Here is a 16,830-nt window from a genome sequence, read left to right on the forward strand (position 1 = left end):
TCAAAAAAGTCATTTTCTTGGAAAGCGCATACTAACATTTCAGGTGGCTATAAATTATAATTTATGCCTCTAGCACAATATGCACCAAATGTTGACTTACATATCCTTAAAATCATTAAGAGAAGCATAAATTTAAAGCCACGAATTACTAATAAAATTGAAAAATAATTTCTATAAAAGGGACATAATTCAATAATCCTTACAAGTAGTGTATTACCTGATTAGGAGGCTGAATGTGTTGGACGCACTGAAATATGTGAACTCCTTGAGCAGAAACAAGTAAAGGATGTAGAGATTGCTGAGACTGACTTGTGGCAATCAGTGCAACCAAACTTCCCATGGAGATAAACTCTTTTATCATATCATTCAAAGCTGGAATTAAGCAATATAGTGCAAAAGCTTAGGAAAAATAAACATGAAATTTAAAAAATTATACATTCATTAAAAATAATGATACTCTAAGGTTGATCTTTAAGGTGCAGTATGTATGGTATCGCTCTTTCATGTCTTTAAAAAATGAATCCATCTAGTTATTCCCTGATTTATCTATCGAGGACCTAATAAATCTAATGGAGGCACAAGAGGTACTGCAAACTCAGATCATATACTCAGAGCAATGTCTAGTGAGGTTCCCTACTCGTGGATCTTATGAAATAAATGAACGAATGATAAAAATTTGTCTCTGAAATAAATATTCTAGAAGGGTGATAAATTTCCATACTGTATTGTTTGTTAAACAAAATACAGCTCATATTCCTATGACTTCCAGAACAATATCTTCCTACCCCAGGTCTTATAAGGTTTCATATGAGAAGGTCAGAACTGAAATAGGCATTAATAATGTACATCTGAGTCCTGTCCTGACCTAGAAATCTGCACCACTCCCTTAAACACTGGACTAATAGATCTAGTATAAGAACAGTAACAGATCGAGTGTAAGATTAGTAACACCAGTCCTATAGATGCTATAGATTTCAAAATTTGAGATTAACACACTAGGTAATAATAATCCAAGCCACTCTTAGTTGCATTTTATATCTATTTCAGCTCTTAAGAACCTTGAAGCAAGTCAATGCTGCCAAACCCTCCAACCTCACCTCCCTAGCACTCCTCTCCTTGCACTCTAAGCTCCAGTCAACAGGGTATTCCCCAACATATCATTACTTCCTGTACCTCTGTGCTTTTGCCTGTAGACCACGCTTCCTTTGCTTCTTTATTAGCATGAAATTGGTTCATGCTAATTTCTACTCTTCCATCAAAACTCGGCTCAGTTGTCAACTCCTCCAAAAAGCCTTCCCTGATAACTCCTTATCCCACCTCACCCCCAGTTTAGGTTATATGCTCCTACACTACTCTGTGTATACTTCTCGCATAGTGTATGCTGTCATCTCCTTCTTGGTCACCCTGGTCAAATTAATCTCTCTGAATTTCCATTTATTGACCTGTAAAGCCCAGGGAATATCTTCATGTAGAATACAAAGCAATCCAAGAAAGCCAAGAAAGGGCTGGCTACTCATACACAGTAGCCATCATTATTAGTATCGTTCTGTGCTAATACTGTTCACCCTTCTTTTTCTCCTAGAATTTGAGAATACAGACTGTGCACAAGCATTTGACAAATATTTGTCAAGTGAACAAAAGAGTAAATCTGTAAATTAAACAATAAGTAAGGGAGAATGAAAAACCCTAAAGGACTAACCATGAAGTTGCAGAATTTTCACACTGTTTTTACTCTACCAATTTTGCTAATACAGTCTACAGGACAACTGTAGAATGCTATCAGGGGCCTCAAACACAACACTTAACATAACACATATATTATTCTCTGAAGAGAGTAGATTTATTGTTAAGACTAAAAATGCTGACTGACAAAAGAACAAGACCTTAAGCCAGTGGTGGATGCATTTACCATGAGCAAGCCGCTGGCTCTGCACCGCATCAGGACTGTGCTCATGTTCCGGGACAGCAGGCAGTCCAGCAATGAGGTCAAGGTCATCCAGCAGGACAACAGATGGCTGCATCCACACTGCCTCTGAGAAAGCCACCTCTAGGGTTTTTTGTATGTTTTCAAGCCTTTTTCCTTAATACAGAAGATATGAAATGGTTTCAGTATCATTTCAGTGCTGGGAAAATTCAGGTTGTCCTTTTGAAAGCACTAGAAAAGCTCGATATTGATTTAACTATAAAAATTTGATCTATATTTTATTAATATACCCATGACAAAAACTTGTTCATCAACATGGTTCAATTAATACAGTCTCAAAGCGTGCAGTAAAGTATCAAATTTTATAAAACTCAGAAAAGGAGGCCAGGTGCAGTGGCTTATGCTAGTAATCCCAGCACTTTGGGAGACCAAGGCAGGCAGGCAGATCACTTTGAGGTCAGGAGTTTGAGACCAGCCTGGCCAACATGGTGAAACCCCATCTCTACTAAAAAATACAAAAATTAGCCAGGTGTGGTGGCATGCACCTGTAGTCCCAATTACTCGGGAGGTTGAGGCACGAGAATTGCTTGAACCTGGGAGGTGGAGGCTATAGTGAGCCGAGATCACACCACTGCACTCCAGCCTGGGCTACAGAGCAAGACTCTGTCTCAAAAAAAAAAAGAAAAAAAAGAAAAGGAATATGCTACTATAATTCCTGTATGCATGTATTCATTTATACCCAGTTTCATCCCATTGAGAATTTTAGATGGCTTACAACAAAATAAAAAAAGTAGGATGTGGGAAAACATAAGTGAGAGTAAGGGATCAAGATTCATTTAAAATCAAATGCAAATGCATCTGCCTAGAGATCCTAGAGTTGCTATATTTGAAACACAAATTTGGCTTCAAACTTCCTGGTGAGTTACAAAGTTTAAATTTACAAAGAACAGGAAATACACAAGTTCATGATTAGTTGGAACTATATGATAGCGGTACCCATGGGGGAAAAATTAACTGTTCAAAGTAAAATCTTCCCAATATTTTTTAATTGAATAGATAATAATGTAAATGTTAAGGACTTTAAAAGTACAAAAGTGTTATATGGTAAACTGTAATTCTCCTCATTGCTGTCCACAGCCTCCTACTTTCTCTCCCCTGAAGCAACCATTCTCCCAGTTTTCCATAGCAATTCAGAGATCATTTATACCAATTAGAGTATATTCTAAGTACTAATTTTTCAGAGTGGTGTCAGTGAGCACTTCCAGAAATGTAGTCTACAAAAAGTTCTGGCTAGAAAAAAAAATAGGCCTCCATCAAATATGGAGAGTTTTAGAAATTTTATCAAAAACATTAGAAAGCCAAAGACTTAAAATTTCTAAGACATTTTAATGACTAAATGATAAACAGAAAAGTTAAAGACTAGATGATATGTGTATTTATTAGATTGACAGCATTATGTATAACATTCCTGTCTTTCTAATGAAAAAGGGATTTATGTAGAGTGTTACCATACTCATACCTCGTAAAGCTTTACAGTCAACTCTCTCCACATGGGCATCCAGTTTGTCAAATGCTTCTTTACAGATTGCTTTGGCTAAAGTTGATTTTCCACTTCCCTAGAAAATAATTGCTTTATAGGAATTCCCAATATATTCAGTCACAGAAATAGTTTCTGTCGTTGTGGCAACTACCAAGATTCAGCCTCAATTTTATACAACCTCTTCCAAAAAAACAAAAGAAGAGGAGAGAATACTTCCCAACTCATTTTATGAGGCCGGATTTACACGGATAGCAAAACCAGACAAAGACAATACAAAAACAGAAAACTGCAAACTAATCACTTTCAAACTTAAATGGACAAAAGCTCAACAGAACATTAGCAGATAAAACTCAGCAATGTAGAAAGAATGATACACCACAACTACGTGGTATTTATCACAGGTATGCAAGGCTGGTTCAACATTTGTAAGTTACTCAACCCTATCAACACCTAATAGCCTAAAAAAGAAAAACCATATAATTGTATCAACTGACACAGAAAAAGGGCATGGAGAACATCAGTCTTATTCATCATCACTCCCCCAACACCTAAAAGCAGACACACAGAAATATTAGTGAATAAATGAATGCTTTCCATATGTCATATAAACCCTATATAATAGATGGTCAAAACCCACCCTATATAATAGATGGTCAAAACCCAAAGAAAGATAAATGAAAAGTTATTAAATGTTACAGAAAAATGAACACACCTTAACCACTTACCTTTCCTCCTGTGAGTAAAAGAGCTCCATTCCTAAGTCCTGCAACAAGAGACATCAGCTGCCGAGACAAAGGGCGTCCCAGGAGGCTATGAGTGATGTGCTCCAAGGAGGATACGCCTAGTGAATTCACTCCTCTGTAAAAAATATACATAGTTACATGATAAAAGACTGAAGCAGGATAAAATTTAGCTATAAAAAATGCTGAATTTTGCCTTCCCAGTGTAGTTAATTAATTTAATTTAATTTTTTATCTTTTTTTTTTGAGAAAGGGGCTTGCTGTGTCATCCAGGCTGGAGCGCAGTGGCGTGAACCCAGCTCCCTGCAGCCTCAAACTCCCTGGCAAAGGTGATCCTCCTGCCTCAGCCTCCCGAGTAGCTGGGACTTCAGGAGTGTAACACCACACCCAGCTGATTGGGTTTTTTGTGTGTGCATTTGTTGTAGAGACGGGGTTTTGCCATGTTGCCCAGGCTAGTCTCCAACTCCTGGGCACAAGTGATCCATCTGCCTCGGCCCCACAAAGTGCTGGGATTATAGACACAAGCCACCATGCTCAGACTAGTTAATAAATTTTAAAAGACTAAAATCTTAGAAATTGTCCCCTACTTGAGAGAAAGTATACTGATTAATGTCGAATCTGACTCCAAGCTTTTTTTTTTTTTGAGACGGAGTCTTGCTCTGTCACCCAGGCTGGAGTGCAGTGGCATGATCTCGGCTCACTGCAACCTCTGCCTCCCAAGTTCGAGCAATTCTCCTGCCTTAGCCTCCCGAGTAGCTGGGATTACAGGTGCCCACCACCACACCTGGCTAATTTCTGTATTTTTAGTAGAGACAAGGTTTCACCATGTTGCTCAGGCTCGTCTCAAACTCCTGACCTCACGTGATCCACCTGCCTTGGCCTCCCAAAGTGCTGGGATTACAGGTGTGAGCCACCGCGCCCAGCCTCCAAGCTTTTAAAATTAGTTTTATTACTTTTAAAATATGCAGTTACTAAAAGTTTTGCCCTAATAGAACTCCTTAAGGAATCTTAACACATAAAAAAAACCTCTAGCCCCCAAATGATTTAGTAATCAACATAATCATAAATGGGTGCTTTTGAAGTACTGAGGATAACTAAAAACTTATTTCCTCTTAAACATTACCTATGAAATCCAGTATCAATCTGTAGATTATATTTTACAAACATGAACTTTAAACTACTTCTTGACTGTGACTGCCTGCCACTTTACATGATCACATGAGAGTCTGAAGAGATTTTACTTTATGCTGGGCACAGTGGTTCACGCCTGTAATCCCAGCACTTTGGGAGGCTGAGGCAGGCGGATCACTTGAGACCAGCCTGGCCAACATGGTGAAACCCCATCTCTACTAAAAATACAAAAAATTAGGCAGGTGTGGTTGTGCATGCTTGTAATCCCAGCTACTTAGGAGGCTGATGCGGAAGGATTGCTTGAACCCGGGAGGCGGAGGTTGCAATGAGCTGAGATTGCAACACTGCACTCCAGCCTGAGTGACAAAGTGAGAGTCCATCTCAAAAAAAAAAAAAAAAAGAGATTTTATTTTATATTAATAAACACTGTGCTATGAACATTTTGACTTTATCGTTTAATCCTTTTACTAAAACATTTACAGATTATACCATTCTAAGAAATCAAATCACTACTACTACATCTACCAAAGCTTCTGTGGAGACTTCTAAGAGGTAATGTTTATAAGAGATTCTCATATTATATAAGAAATATGGAAATTAAGAGGAGTTTAAAAAATATTTTTTATATTTTATCTAGCCCTACTTAATCAAAAGAGGAATTTTTTAAATATTTGTTTTAAAAGTTGAGAAAAACACAAATAATCCAAATTATTACAGTAATACAAGACAGTGAAGGAATAACTTAATTTGAAATATTTTTAAACATTCAACTAATGTTTTTGGCTTTAACTTTTAAAATGTATTTATTTGTTCTAAGAATTATTGTTTTATTCAAGCATATATGATCCACGTGATATCTAGTTGCTTTCTTCTCATCGATCAATTCTCAAAGTAAAATTTCTAATAAGCTTCAGACTTCTTGTTATCGAAGAAGACAAGGTTATCCCCTACCACCAGGGATGGATAAAAACATAAAAATAAAGAGAAAAAAAAAAAGACGACAAGGCAAATTATAAGCTAGGCGTGAAGATAGAGACAATCCTTGAAAAAATATCTACTGATGCATTATTAAGATCACTTATTGACATTAACATCTACTTTAATATTTACATTGAAAACTCTGCCAGATATAGTGTTAAAAACATGTCTAACATGCTAGTTTGGCCATAACTTCTTACCCCAAAGAGCTCAGCTTTAAAAAAGGAAGAATAAAGTCAATTTCCTCACTGTTTTCTTCTTTTACCATAGGATCTAGAAGGACCTACAGTTGCAAGGAAAAATCAGTTTTACATTTCAAAGTATGTTTTTTGCATGTTTTTCTCGGGTCCCAGAAAACTAAATTGCTGATTCTGTTATACCAGAGAGAATAGATAAATTATGCATGCAAGATCATTATTTAAACACCCTTGACAATAACAATGTACCCATCCAGGGAACATAAATATTTATGGTCAACAAGCAGAAAGAATGTTATTGCCTTAATACATTTTACAGGTATATTTTTATCTATAATTTTGATTTGTGTCACAATTATCCTTTTCACAATTCTTACATTTGTATCTTCTCCAAATGGTATTCCTTCAATAACATTTCAAAAATAAAGAAACAATGTCTAGTTCCAAAACAATGAAATTCTAAATGACTAGAGTATCTTCAATTTTATGACAAGAATGAATGTCCTAATCAAAAAATAATATTGTAAAAAGACCACTCTTGGCTGGGCGTGGTGGCTTACACTTAGAATCCCAGCACTTTGGGAGGCTGAGGAGGGCAGATCACTTGAGGTCAGGAGTTCAAGACCAGCCTGGCCAACATGGTGAAATCTCGTCTCTACTAAAACTACAAAAAATAGCAGGGCATGGTGGCATGCGCCTGTAATCCTAGCTACTAGGGAAGCTGAGGCAGGAGAATCACTTGAACCCAGGAGGTGGAGGTTGCAGTGAGCCGAGATTGTGCCACTGCACTCCAGCCTGGGTGACAGTGAGACTCCATCTCAAAAAAAAAAAAAAGACGACTCTTAAAATACTTCTAGAATAGCTGGGCGCAATGGCTCACACTTGTAATCCCACAACTTTGGGTGGGCAAGGCAGAACAATTGCTTGAACCCAGGAGTTCAAGACAATTCTGGGCAACATGGTGAAACCCTATCTCTACAAAACATACAAAAATTAGCCAGGCATCATGGCATTCGCCTGTGGTCCCAGCTACTTGAGAGGCTGAGGTGGGAAATCACCTGAGCCTGGGAGGTCAAGGCTGCAGTGAGCCATGATCATGCCACTGCACTCCAGCCTGGGCGACAAAGTGAGACACCGTCTTTTAAAAAAAATAATAATAATATAATAATAAAAAAACTTATGGAAGCAAAGAAAAGTGATCTGATAATATTTCTGAAGAGTTGCGAATTTAAGAACTGTCAAAATAAGATGGGTTGTGCAGTAAAATTGCATGTAAAAATAGGAATTTAAAAAATCAAACCCTTAAAACTACGTTTTCATTTGTTTCAATCCTAGAAGAATTTTAAATCATGATCCATTTACCAGTTAACATGATCAACTCTATTCTTGGAACTTAATTGTGCTAAGGCATTCATTTTTAAATTTAGGTTAAGTCAATAATTTGTACAGATAATTTAAAGAGATTACAGAATAAAATATTTTAAATCAAGTTATTCCTTACTCTTAGCAGGTTTTTAATACACTTCACAATGCAAGGTGTTACAAGGAACTTCATACTTTATTATCAATCATATGTAACAAATAGTATTTTATTAAATATTCAATAATATGCTATTACTTGTATTGTAGTCTTCTGCAGCAAATTGGGACTCAACAGAAAAATATTTTTATCTTTTTCTTTTTCCCAAGAATGAACTATACTCAGAGAAAATTCCTTCAGCCCTATTAAAAAGAAAGTAATAAATGCAGAGTTAGTATTGAAACAGAGATGAAATAATTTAAGATTTTAAATGTCAAATTTATTTAAGTTAAAGACCTTTTTTTTTTTTTCCCCAACAGGGTCTCGCTCTGCTGCCCAGGCTGGAGTGCAGTGGCAGGAACACAGACCTCCTGGGCTCAAGTGATCCTTCTGCCTCAGCCTCCCAAGTAGCTGGGACTACAGGCATACACCACTATGTCAGGCTAATTTTTGTATTTTTTTGTATAGATAGGGTTGCGCCATGTTGGCAGGCTGCTCTCGAACTCCTGGCCTCAAGTGATCCGCCTGCCTCGGCCTCCCAAAGTGCTGGGATTAGAGGCATGAGCCACTGCACCCGGCCAAAGATATTTTTCAATACATAAAATCTACTGTTTAATTATCATAATTATATTTCACTATTCACATACTGTTCACATGTATGACAGGTTGCAAGAACAATTAAAAATGTACAACTATTTAAATAGAAAAAAAGTCAAAATAACAAATGTACTCACCATCTTTAGTTTCCAGCTTAATAAATTCTTCCTCTGATATTACCAAAGGAAGCATGGTGGTAGTGGACTGCTGTAGCCATGAATAAAATACAGTTTTTATGTCTTCTTCACTTATGTCTTTAGGCTGCCAGAAAAAGGAATAGTAATGAATTATCCTCATATCTGAACTTAACTTTAACACCCTTATTTTAACATCTAATCTTCCTAATAAAGTGTAAGCCTTACCAAACAAATCCAATGAAGGATGTTCATGTTCTATAGGCACAGGTCTGGGATTTGACATTACAGTTAGCACAATGAGTGCAGTGTAGCCTGAAGAAACATCTGTTAGGTGGAAAAGTTTTAAATGCTCCTTTTCTCTATGCCCAGTGATACATCTACCATAATGTGGCTCACTCAATAACCATTCCAACCCCATTCTCCCTTTCCTCCCTCTACGATAAAGACAGGAAAACAAATTCCTTTTTCTTTGAGACAGAATCTCGCTGTATCGCCCAGGCTGAAGTGCAGTGGCGCAGTCTCCACTCACTGCAACCTCTGCCTCCCGGGTTCAAGTAGCTGGGATTACAGACATTGCCAGCTAATTTTTGTATTTTTAGTAGACATGGGGTTTCACCATGTTGGCCAGGCTGGTCTCAAACTCCTGGCCTCAGGTGATCCGCCTGCCTTGGCCTTCCAAAGTGCTGGGATTACTGGCATGAGCCACCACGTCTGGCCTAATAATCTATTTAAAAAAAATTTTTTTGAGATATTGCCTAGGCTGGAGTGCAGTGGCACAATCATAGCTCACTGCAGTGTTGAACTCCTGGGCTCAAGAGATCCTCCCACTTCAGTCAGCCTCCTGAGTAGCTAGGACTACAGGCATGTACCACCACATGTGTCTAATTTTTATTTTTACTTTTTTTGAGATAGAGTCTTGCTCTGTTACCCAGGCTGGAGTGCAGTGGTGAGATCTAGGCTCACTGCAACTTCCACCTCCTCAGTTCAAGTGGTTCTCCTGCCTCAGCCTCCTGAGTAGCTGAGATTACAGGATTAGCACCACACCCTGCTAATTTTTGTATTTTTAGTAGAGATGGGGTTTCACCATGTTGGCCAGGCTGGTCTCCAACTCCTGACCTCAAGTGATCCACCCATCTCAGCCTCCCGAAGTGTTGGGATAACAGGCGTGAGCTACCACGCCTGGCTTAATTTTTTTAAAAATTTTTTTGTAGAGATGGGGTCTTGCTATGTTGCCCAGGCTATTCTCAAACTCTTGGCCTCAAGCAATCCTCCCACCTCAGCTTCCCAAAGTGCTAGGATTACAGGTGTGAGCCACTGGACCCCACCTGCAAAGATCTTTAAGTTCAATATCTCATTTCCTGACTCTACCAGTATCCAAAGAATTAACTGAGTAAAAAGTAAAACAGTCTAGCACTCTTTTAGGCTACAATATTAATACTGAAACAACATGGGACAATTTTTTTTAATTACAACCACGTGGCAAAATTATCAATCTCTTAAAAGCCAAAAATATTCATATTTGCATTGGCAAATATACGTATTTGTGTTATCATTTATTAAAGATTTCTCAGCTTCTCAAAAAGTTAAACATAATTCCTAGGTATATCCCAAAGGAGCTGAAAAGAGGAACTCAAACAGATACTTGTACACCAATGTTCACTGTAGCATTATTCACAGCAGCCAAAAATGTGGAAACAACCCAAGTGTCCATCAACAGATGAATGGATAAATAAATGTGGTATATGCAGTCAATGGAATAGTATTCAGCCATGAAAAGGAATAATATTCTGATACATACAACACAGATGAGCCTTGAAAACATTATGTTAAATGAAATAAGTCAGATACATAAGACAAATGCATACTTCTACTTATATATGAAATATCTAGAATAAGTAAATTCATAAAGACACAATATACATTAGAGATTACCAGGGACTGGGGAAAGGAGTGGACGGGGAATTATTGTTTAATGGGTACCAAGTTTCTCTTTGGGGTGATGGAAAAGTTCTGGATATAGATAGTGGTGATGGTTGTACAATATTATGAATGTAATTAATGCCTTTGAATTATACACTTAAAAATGGCTAACATGGCATATTTTATGTTATATATAGTTTAACACAATAAAAAAAGATTTGTATCAAAAAGGAATACAACATTCTTATTACTTAGCTAAAGCAACTAGAAATCTTACAAAACGTGTAAAAGAATTTTGATGTAACATATATATTTGAACTCACTAAATTCTCTCTAGGTTGTAACTTTAGAGATCTTGGAATTTTAGGGGTAACTTCCACTGGAGTTATCCTGACTACGGCATGCATTTCTATATTTAGTCTCTTCCTCAGGTCATCTGGAATCTGAAATTTAAAAATAAACAAAAATATAAATATATTCAAAGCTTGGTTAAGAAATATTTCATAGCATAAATATTGATATATTAGCTTCTATGAATTTAGGTGAAATAACAGAAGCTATCATAATAACTCATAGTTGTCTCAGTCCATGCAGGCTGCTATATCAAAATATCCTAAACTGGGTGGCTAACAAATGACAGAAACTTATTTCTCACAGTTCTCTTTTATAAGAGCACGAATCCCATTCATGAAGGCTTCACCTTCATGACCTAATCACTTCCCAAAGACCACACCTCCTAATACCATCACCTTGGGAGTTGGGATTTTGACATATGAATTTGAGGAGGACAAAACATTCAAATACCAACGGTGTGACCAGATGGATGTTCAGATATTGTTATACCATGAACATTTCAATCCTCTCCCTACATTTCTTTCCTTTTCTTTACATAATCTTCAGAATTAGAGCTTTAAATGTATGTATTTGACTGTACTCACCAAACCCATCTTTTAAACTATGGCACATTTACATTCAAATTAAATGTTATTTCTAATCTTTGAGCAGCCTTTATTTGTGAAAGTTAACAACCAATGAAGAAGCTGGAATGGCCAAAACTAATCACAGACAATCTGCCTGATTGTCTGATTAAATGATTAGATCCAGACAGAAACTTAATCTAAAAAGCAGAGTAAAATTTCTCCCACCCCCTAATGAAAATGTTCTAAACTTAGATTGTGGTGATGGCTGTACAACTAGTATAAACATACTAAAAATGACTGAATTGTACACTTTAAATTTTATCTCAGCCGGGCGCAGTGGCTCACGCCTGTAATCCCAGCACTTTGGGAGGCCGAGGTGGGCGGATCACAAGGTCAGGAGTTTGAGACCAGCGTGGCCAATATGGTGAAACCTCGTCTCTACTAAAACTACAAAAATTAGCCAGGCGTGGTGGTGGGAGCCTGTATCCTAGCTACTCGGGAGGCTGAGGCAAGAGAATCGCTTGAACCTGGGAGGCAGAGCTTGCATTGAGTGGAGATCGCCACCACACTCCAGCCTGGGCGACAGAGACTCCGTCTCAAGAAAAAAAAAAAATTATCTATATATATATCAATAATGATGTTAAAAATTTTTCTCAACTTCCCAAATATAAGTAAGCACTGAAAGACATAAAGACAACTTTACTCTCTATTAACTTCTAAAGAGCAGGTGCAGACATATTAATGGTAGACAAAAGCATAAATAAAAACTCTAAGGTACATATTCTGACTTAAAGAGAATTTAACAATCAAGTTTCCCGTTTTGTTTTTTTTTTTTTAATCACCATGCTTCACAGGGTAATAAAGGTTCAAGTTAACATGAATTTGTTAGTTGTATCACCAAGTGATCAATTTTGATCTCTCAAGCCAAGTCCATTTTAGTATCTGATTTCACCTACTGTGACTTCTCATTGTCCATGGCTCTTCAACCTTCAGTGGAGTGGGAAGGGCAGAGTCCTTACTGCTATCTTAATCACAGGACTTTACCATCAGCACTTCTCCCTGTTCTCACCATATAATTTCAAGGAAATAAAAGGATATTCCCATCTAATGACAGAACCAGCTGAATCATAAGCTCAGTGTTAGATATTTTGAATTTGAGGATGCAGTAGGATCTCCTGAACGGACAGTTTAAAGCTAACAGAAAATAATGATCTGAGGCCAGGCACAGTGGCTCACGCCTGTAATCCCAGCACCTTGGGAGACTGAGGCAGGCGGATCACTTCAGACCAGGAGTTCAAGGCTAGTCTGGCCAACATGGTGAAACCTCGTCCCTACTAAAAATACAAAAATTAGCCAGGAGTGGTGGCGCACACTTGTAGTCCCAGCTACTCTGAAGGCTGAGGCAGGAGAATCATTTAAACCTGGGAGGTGGAGGTTGTAGTGAGTGGAGGTGGTGCCACTGCACTCCAGCCTGGGCAACAAAGCAAGCCTCTAACTCAAAAAAAAAAAAAAAAAAAAAAAAAGAAAAGAAAAGAAAAGAATGGTCTGGAGCTTTAGAAAATGATGTAGGCCGGCCAGTAGCAGTGGCTCATGCCTGTAATCCCAGCACTTTGGGAGGCTGAGGCAGGCAGATCACCTGAGGTCAGGAGTTCCAGACCAGGCTGGCTAACATGGTGAAACCCAGTTTCTACTAAAAATACAAAAAATTAGCCAGGCGTGGTGGTGCATGCCTGTAGTCCCAGCTACTCGGGAGGCTGAGGCAGGAGAACCACTTGAACGTGGGAGGCGGAGGTTGCAGTGAGCCAGATCACGCCATTGCACTCCAGCTTGGGCAAGAAGAGTGAAACTCCATCTCGTGGAAAAAAAAAATAGAAAAGAAAATGATGTAGGCCAAAGAGATTAATGCTTTGTCAGTTATTTGTATAAAGGTCACAGGTAAAACTGTTGGAGAAAAAAAAAAATCTACAAAAGGAGACAACCTTCTCTTTCTATTTTATTCTCTTTCCTAACAAGTTCCTTTCTTTATCACTATGAAGTCTTACTTTACAGTGGTTCAAATTTAGGTTCCAATAAATGGACTAGTGACTTATGTCATAAAAAGGTAGCATTAATATTTGTGGCCAGGATGAGGGGCTGGAGCACTAGTTGCCCTGTCTACTTCCTCTCCGTTATACACAAATTAAAGAGCAGACACCAGCAGGGTAAGCAGCTCCTGGATGCATTCCAATCCAGGTGCCACCACATGCAGCAGGAAGGTTACCTCATGCCATGGATCTCTCCCTACACTGGCCCTTTTCCCTAATATTAACAAGTTGCTTTCGGTAACTGGGGAACAAATCTGCAAGCATTAAAGATGGGAGGCTTTGTACAGCACTCCATCCTGATGAACACCCAAGTCAATCTGCCTGGGTTTGAATCCTAGTTTTAACACTAGCTATGCAATCTCAGGCAAGTAATTTTGACCTCTCTGGCCTGCACCTACCTAAGCTTGTACCTATTCAAGCTTACTTGGCCAGAAAATACACAATCTTTATCCAAACAAGGACTTTACTGCAAAGCGTAAATGTGTCCCCCAAGTGCCTTCAGGCACTGTGTTTCTTTTTAATTGATTTTCAATTTATATATGAAATACTATTCTAATTCATAATTTGGGGATGTTTAAGCCACATAAAATTTCTCCCAAGTTATAAAATTTATACTAACCCAGACTTTCCCAAGATGGAGAACTTCTACATTTTTGGTATATTTGATGGCATTGTTCAATTCTTCAAGTCCATTCCAGACTACTTGTAGCACACAGGCCTTCTCATCTTCTTCACTATGATCTGACCTAATTTTTTTTTGATCTAGTGGCTCTGACATCTGCTTCTCTTTTTCAGGTGATAAGACATTTTGTTTTGTTTTACTTTGCTGTTGCTTTGGAGAAAGTAGCTTAACTAGCTTTCCATATGTCACAGTAAAGCTGGGCTCTACATCAAAATATTCCTGGTCCCATGGAAATACATGAACGGCACAGTGTTTATGAAAAACAGAGGTTGCTGACGCGTTATATATACTAGGAGGTTGAGATTTGCATACTCTGAAAATATTGTCTAGAGGAACAACCTTTGACTGCATATTTTTGAATGCATTGATTTCAGTTAAACCCCAGGATGTCTCTTGTTTCTTCTCAGATTGAAAGGAAAAAATGCTTCCTATCATAGTCCATAAACTTGCTACTGATGATGAGTCAACTGGAATCTCTGACTCGTTTTCATTAGATTCAGTGATTCCCACAGTATTTGACTGAAGTTGCTTGGTTTGAAGTTCTTTCATCATTCCTTTCTGGTCTCTTCCATAACTATGAAGTTTTTTATATTCAGCATCAGCTTTTGAAAATGTATTCTCTTTGGCTCTGCGTGTCTTTGGTTGAATAAGGAGTTTGGTGTCAGTTTCCAGCCTTCCATAAGAGGCAGCTGGTATTAGTGCAACTGTGTAGAAAATAAAGCTCATTAGTGCACATTCATTTCTACTTTGGACTCAATGCTATAGCGTAGAATATGACAGCAAATATTACAATAGCACCTACCAATTTGAATAAATATGTACGTTTGTTGATCAACCCAAACAGGAAAAATGGCTTTTGGAAAAACTATTCGAATTTGATCTAGAAGATGCTGTTCAAGGGAAACAGCATGCAGCTCCTAGAACCAACAGATGAAAAGATCAATTCACTTTACGTTTTGTCCACTCCATGTCTAGTTAAAAAAAATCTCAATTCATTTTTTTAAAAAACAAATTTTAATGTGCATATTTAATATACACAACATGATGTTATGAGCTACATATAGATAGTATAATGGTTACTATAGTGAAGTAAATTAACATATACATCATCTCACAGTTACCCACTTTTTTGTTTTTGTGGTAAGAGTAGTTAAAATCTACTCATTTAACATGAATCCCCAATACAATTTTATTACCTATAGTTGCCAGGTTGTACATTAGATCTCTATCAATTCATTCTTTTTTTATTTGAGACAAGGTCTCACTCTGTTTTCCAGACTGGAGTACAATGGCAAGATCCTGACTCACTGCAGCCTTGACTTTACAGGCTCTAGCGATTCTCCTGCCTCAGCCTCCCAAGTGGCTGGGACTAATGGCATGCACTACCATGCCTGGCTAATTTTTGTATTTTTAGTAGAGACGGGGTTTCACCATGTTGCCCAGCCTGGTCTTGAACTCCTGGACTCAAGCAATCCACCTGCCTTGGCCTCCCAAAGTGCTGGGACTATAGGCATGAGCTACTGTGCCTGGCCCCAATTCATTCTTATAATTCAAAACCAACTCAATATATAATAAAGCTTAGAGAAAGCTAAAGACATTGATATTGTGAAGTAATTTAACCTTAAATGAGATAGTTCTTATTTGGTTTTCTTTACCAGTATCTCCCAATCATCTGCTGAGAGGGGTTCCACCTCAACTTGTTGACAAGATACCACATGGGAACATGGCTTGAGAAATACCTAGAAAAAATTAAAAATTTAAAACTACTTTAAAAAAACTTTTCTGTGTCATATATTAGAAAATAAGAAGTTATCTTCTTACCATTTTAGGTAAGTAGATGTGTGTGTATGTTTTGGATGGGGGTGTATATGTGTCTATGTAATCTTTCTTTTCTGTTTTGAGAGATGGGGCCTGGCTCTGTCACCCATTCTGGAGTGCAGTGGTACAATCATAGCTCACTGCAGCCTGGAAACCCTGGGCTCAAGCAATCCTCCTGCCTCAGCCTCCTGAGTAGCTGGGAAAACAGGTGCAAGCCACTGTGCCTGGCTATATGTGTAGGCTTTCATGTGACAAATATTTATTACTTATTCTTAGCCAAGACTTGATATACTCAGCATTTTAGGAAAAACTGTTTCATAACTAATTACAGAATGAAGAAAAATACATCTCAGCACGACATGTTTTTCAAAAATGAAAGTAATCATTAAAATATAAAAATGTAAGTAAAAAATATAAGAAGAAATGACTATATCATCAAGTTATGGCTTGATCTAATATATAAATATCCTCATTATTTCTAGAAGTTTTGCAACAGACATGCTGCTTCAAGAAAAGTGAAAAATACACTGAAATAGACACTGGAGACAAATATTGAGAAGTATAATCCTTCACAGTTGAAAGTTAAGTAAAACTAATAATACCCTCCTATTATAGTTTAAATATATGAAACACTAGTATGTCT

The 16,830-nt window shown here is 37.7% G+C and overlaps 1 protein-coding gene across 7 annotated transcripts in view; it reads right to left on the reverse strand.

The window, feature by feature from the left end:
• PEX1 (peroxisomal biogenesis factor 1) overlaps positions 1 to 16,830 on the reverse strand; it is a 41,290-nt gene that overhangs the window by 15,771 nt on the left and 8,689 nt on the right. For 4 of the 7 annotated variants that reach the window (XM_003809737.5, XM_055114706.2, XM_055114705.2 and 1 more), the window contains 11 exons: positions 16,025 to 16,108; positions 15,172 to 15,286; positions 14,307 to 15,073; positions 11,007 to 11,126; positions 8,764 to 8,887; positions 8,129 to 8,232; positions 6,514 to 6,596; positions 4,190 to 4,322; positions 3,444 to 3,540; positions 1,910 to 2,080; positions 218 to 372 (listed from right to left, as the gene is read on the reverse strand). In XM_003809737.5, coding sequence (XP_003809785.1) covers positions 218 to 372; positions 1,910 to 2,080; positions 3,444 to 3,540; positions 4,190 to 4,322; positions 6,514 to 6,596; positions 8,129 to 8,232; positions 8,764 to 8,887; positions 11,007 to 11,126; positions 14,307 to 15,073; positions 15,172 to 15,286; positions 16,025 to 16,108 — 1,953 coding nt within the window. Of the gene's footprint in view, positions 1 to 217; positions 373 to 1,909; positions 2,081 to 3,443; positions 3,541 to 4,189; positions 4,323 to 6,513; positions 6,597 to 8,128; positions 8,233 to 8,763; positions 8,888 to 11,006; positions 11,127 to 14,306; positions 15,074 to 15,171; positions 15,287 to 15,989; positions 16,109 to 16,830 lie in introns of those variants that run through there. The other 3 variants (XM_034964445.3, XM_034964444.3, XM_008962005.5) reach the window with 3 other exon arrangements.

This window comes from Pan paniscus, chromosome 6 (assembly GCF_029289425.2).
Source record: "Pan paniscus chromosome 6, NHGRI_mPanPan1-v2.0_pri, whole genome shotgun sequence".
NCBI classification, from domain to species: domain Eukaryota; kingdom Metazoa; phylum Chordata; class Mammalia; order Primates; family Hominidae; genus Pan; species Pan paniscus.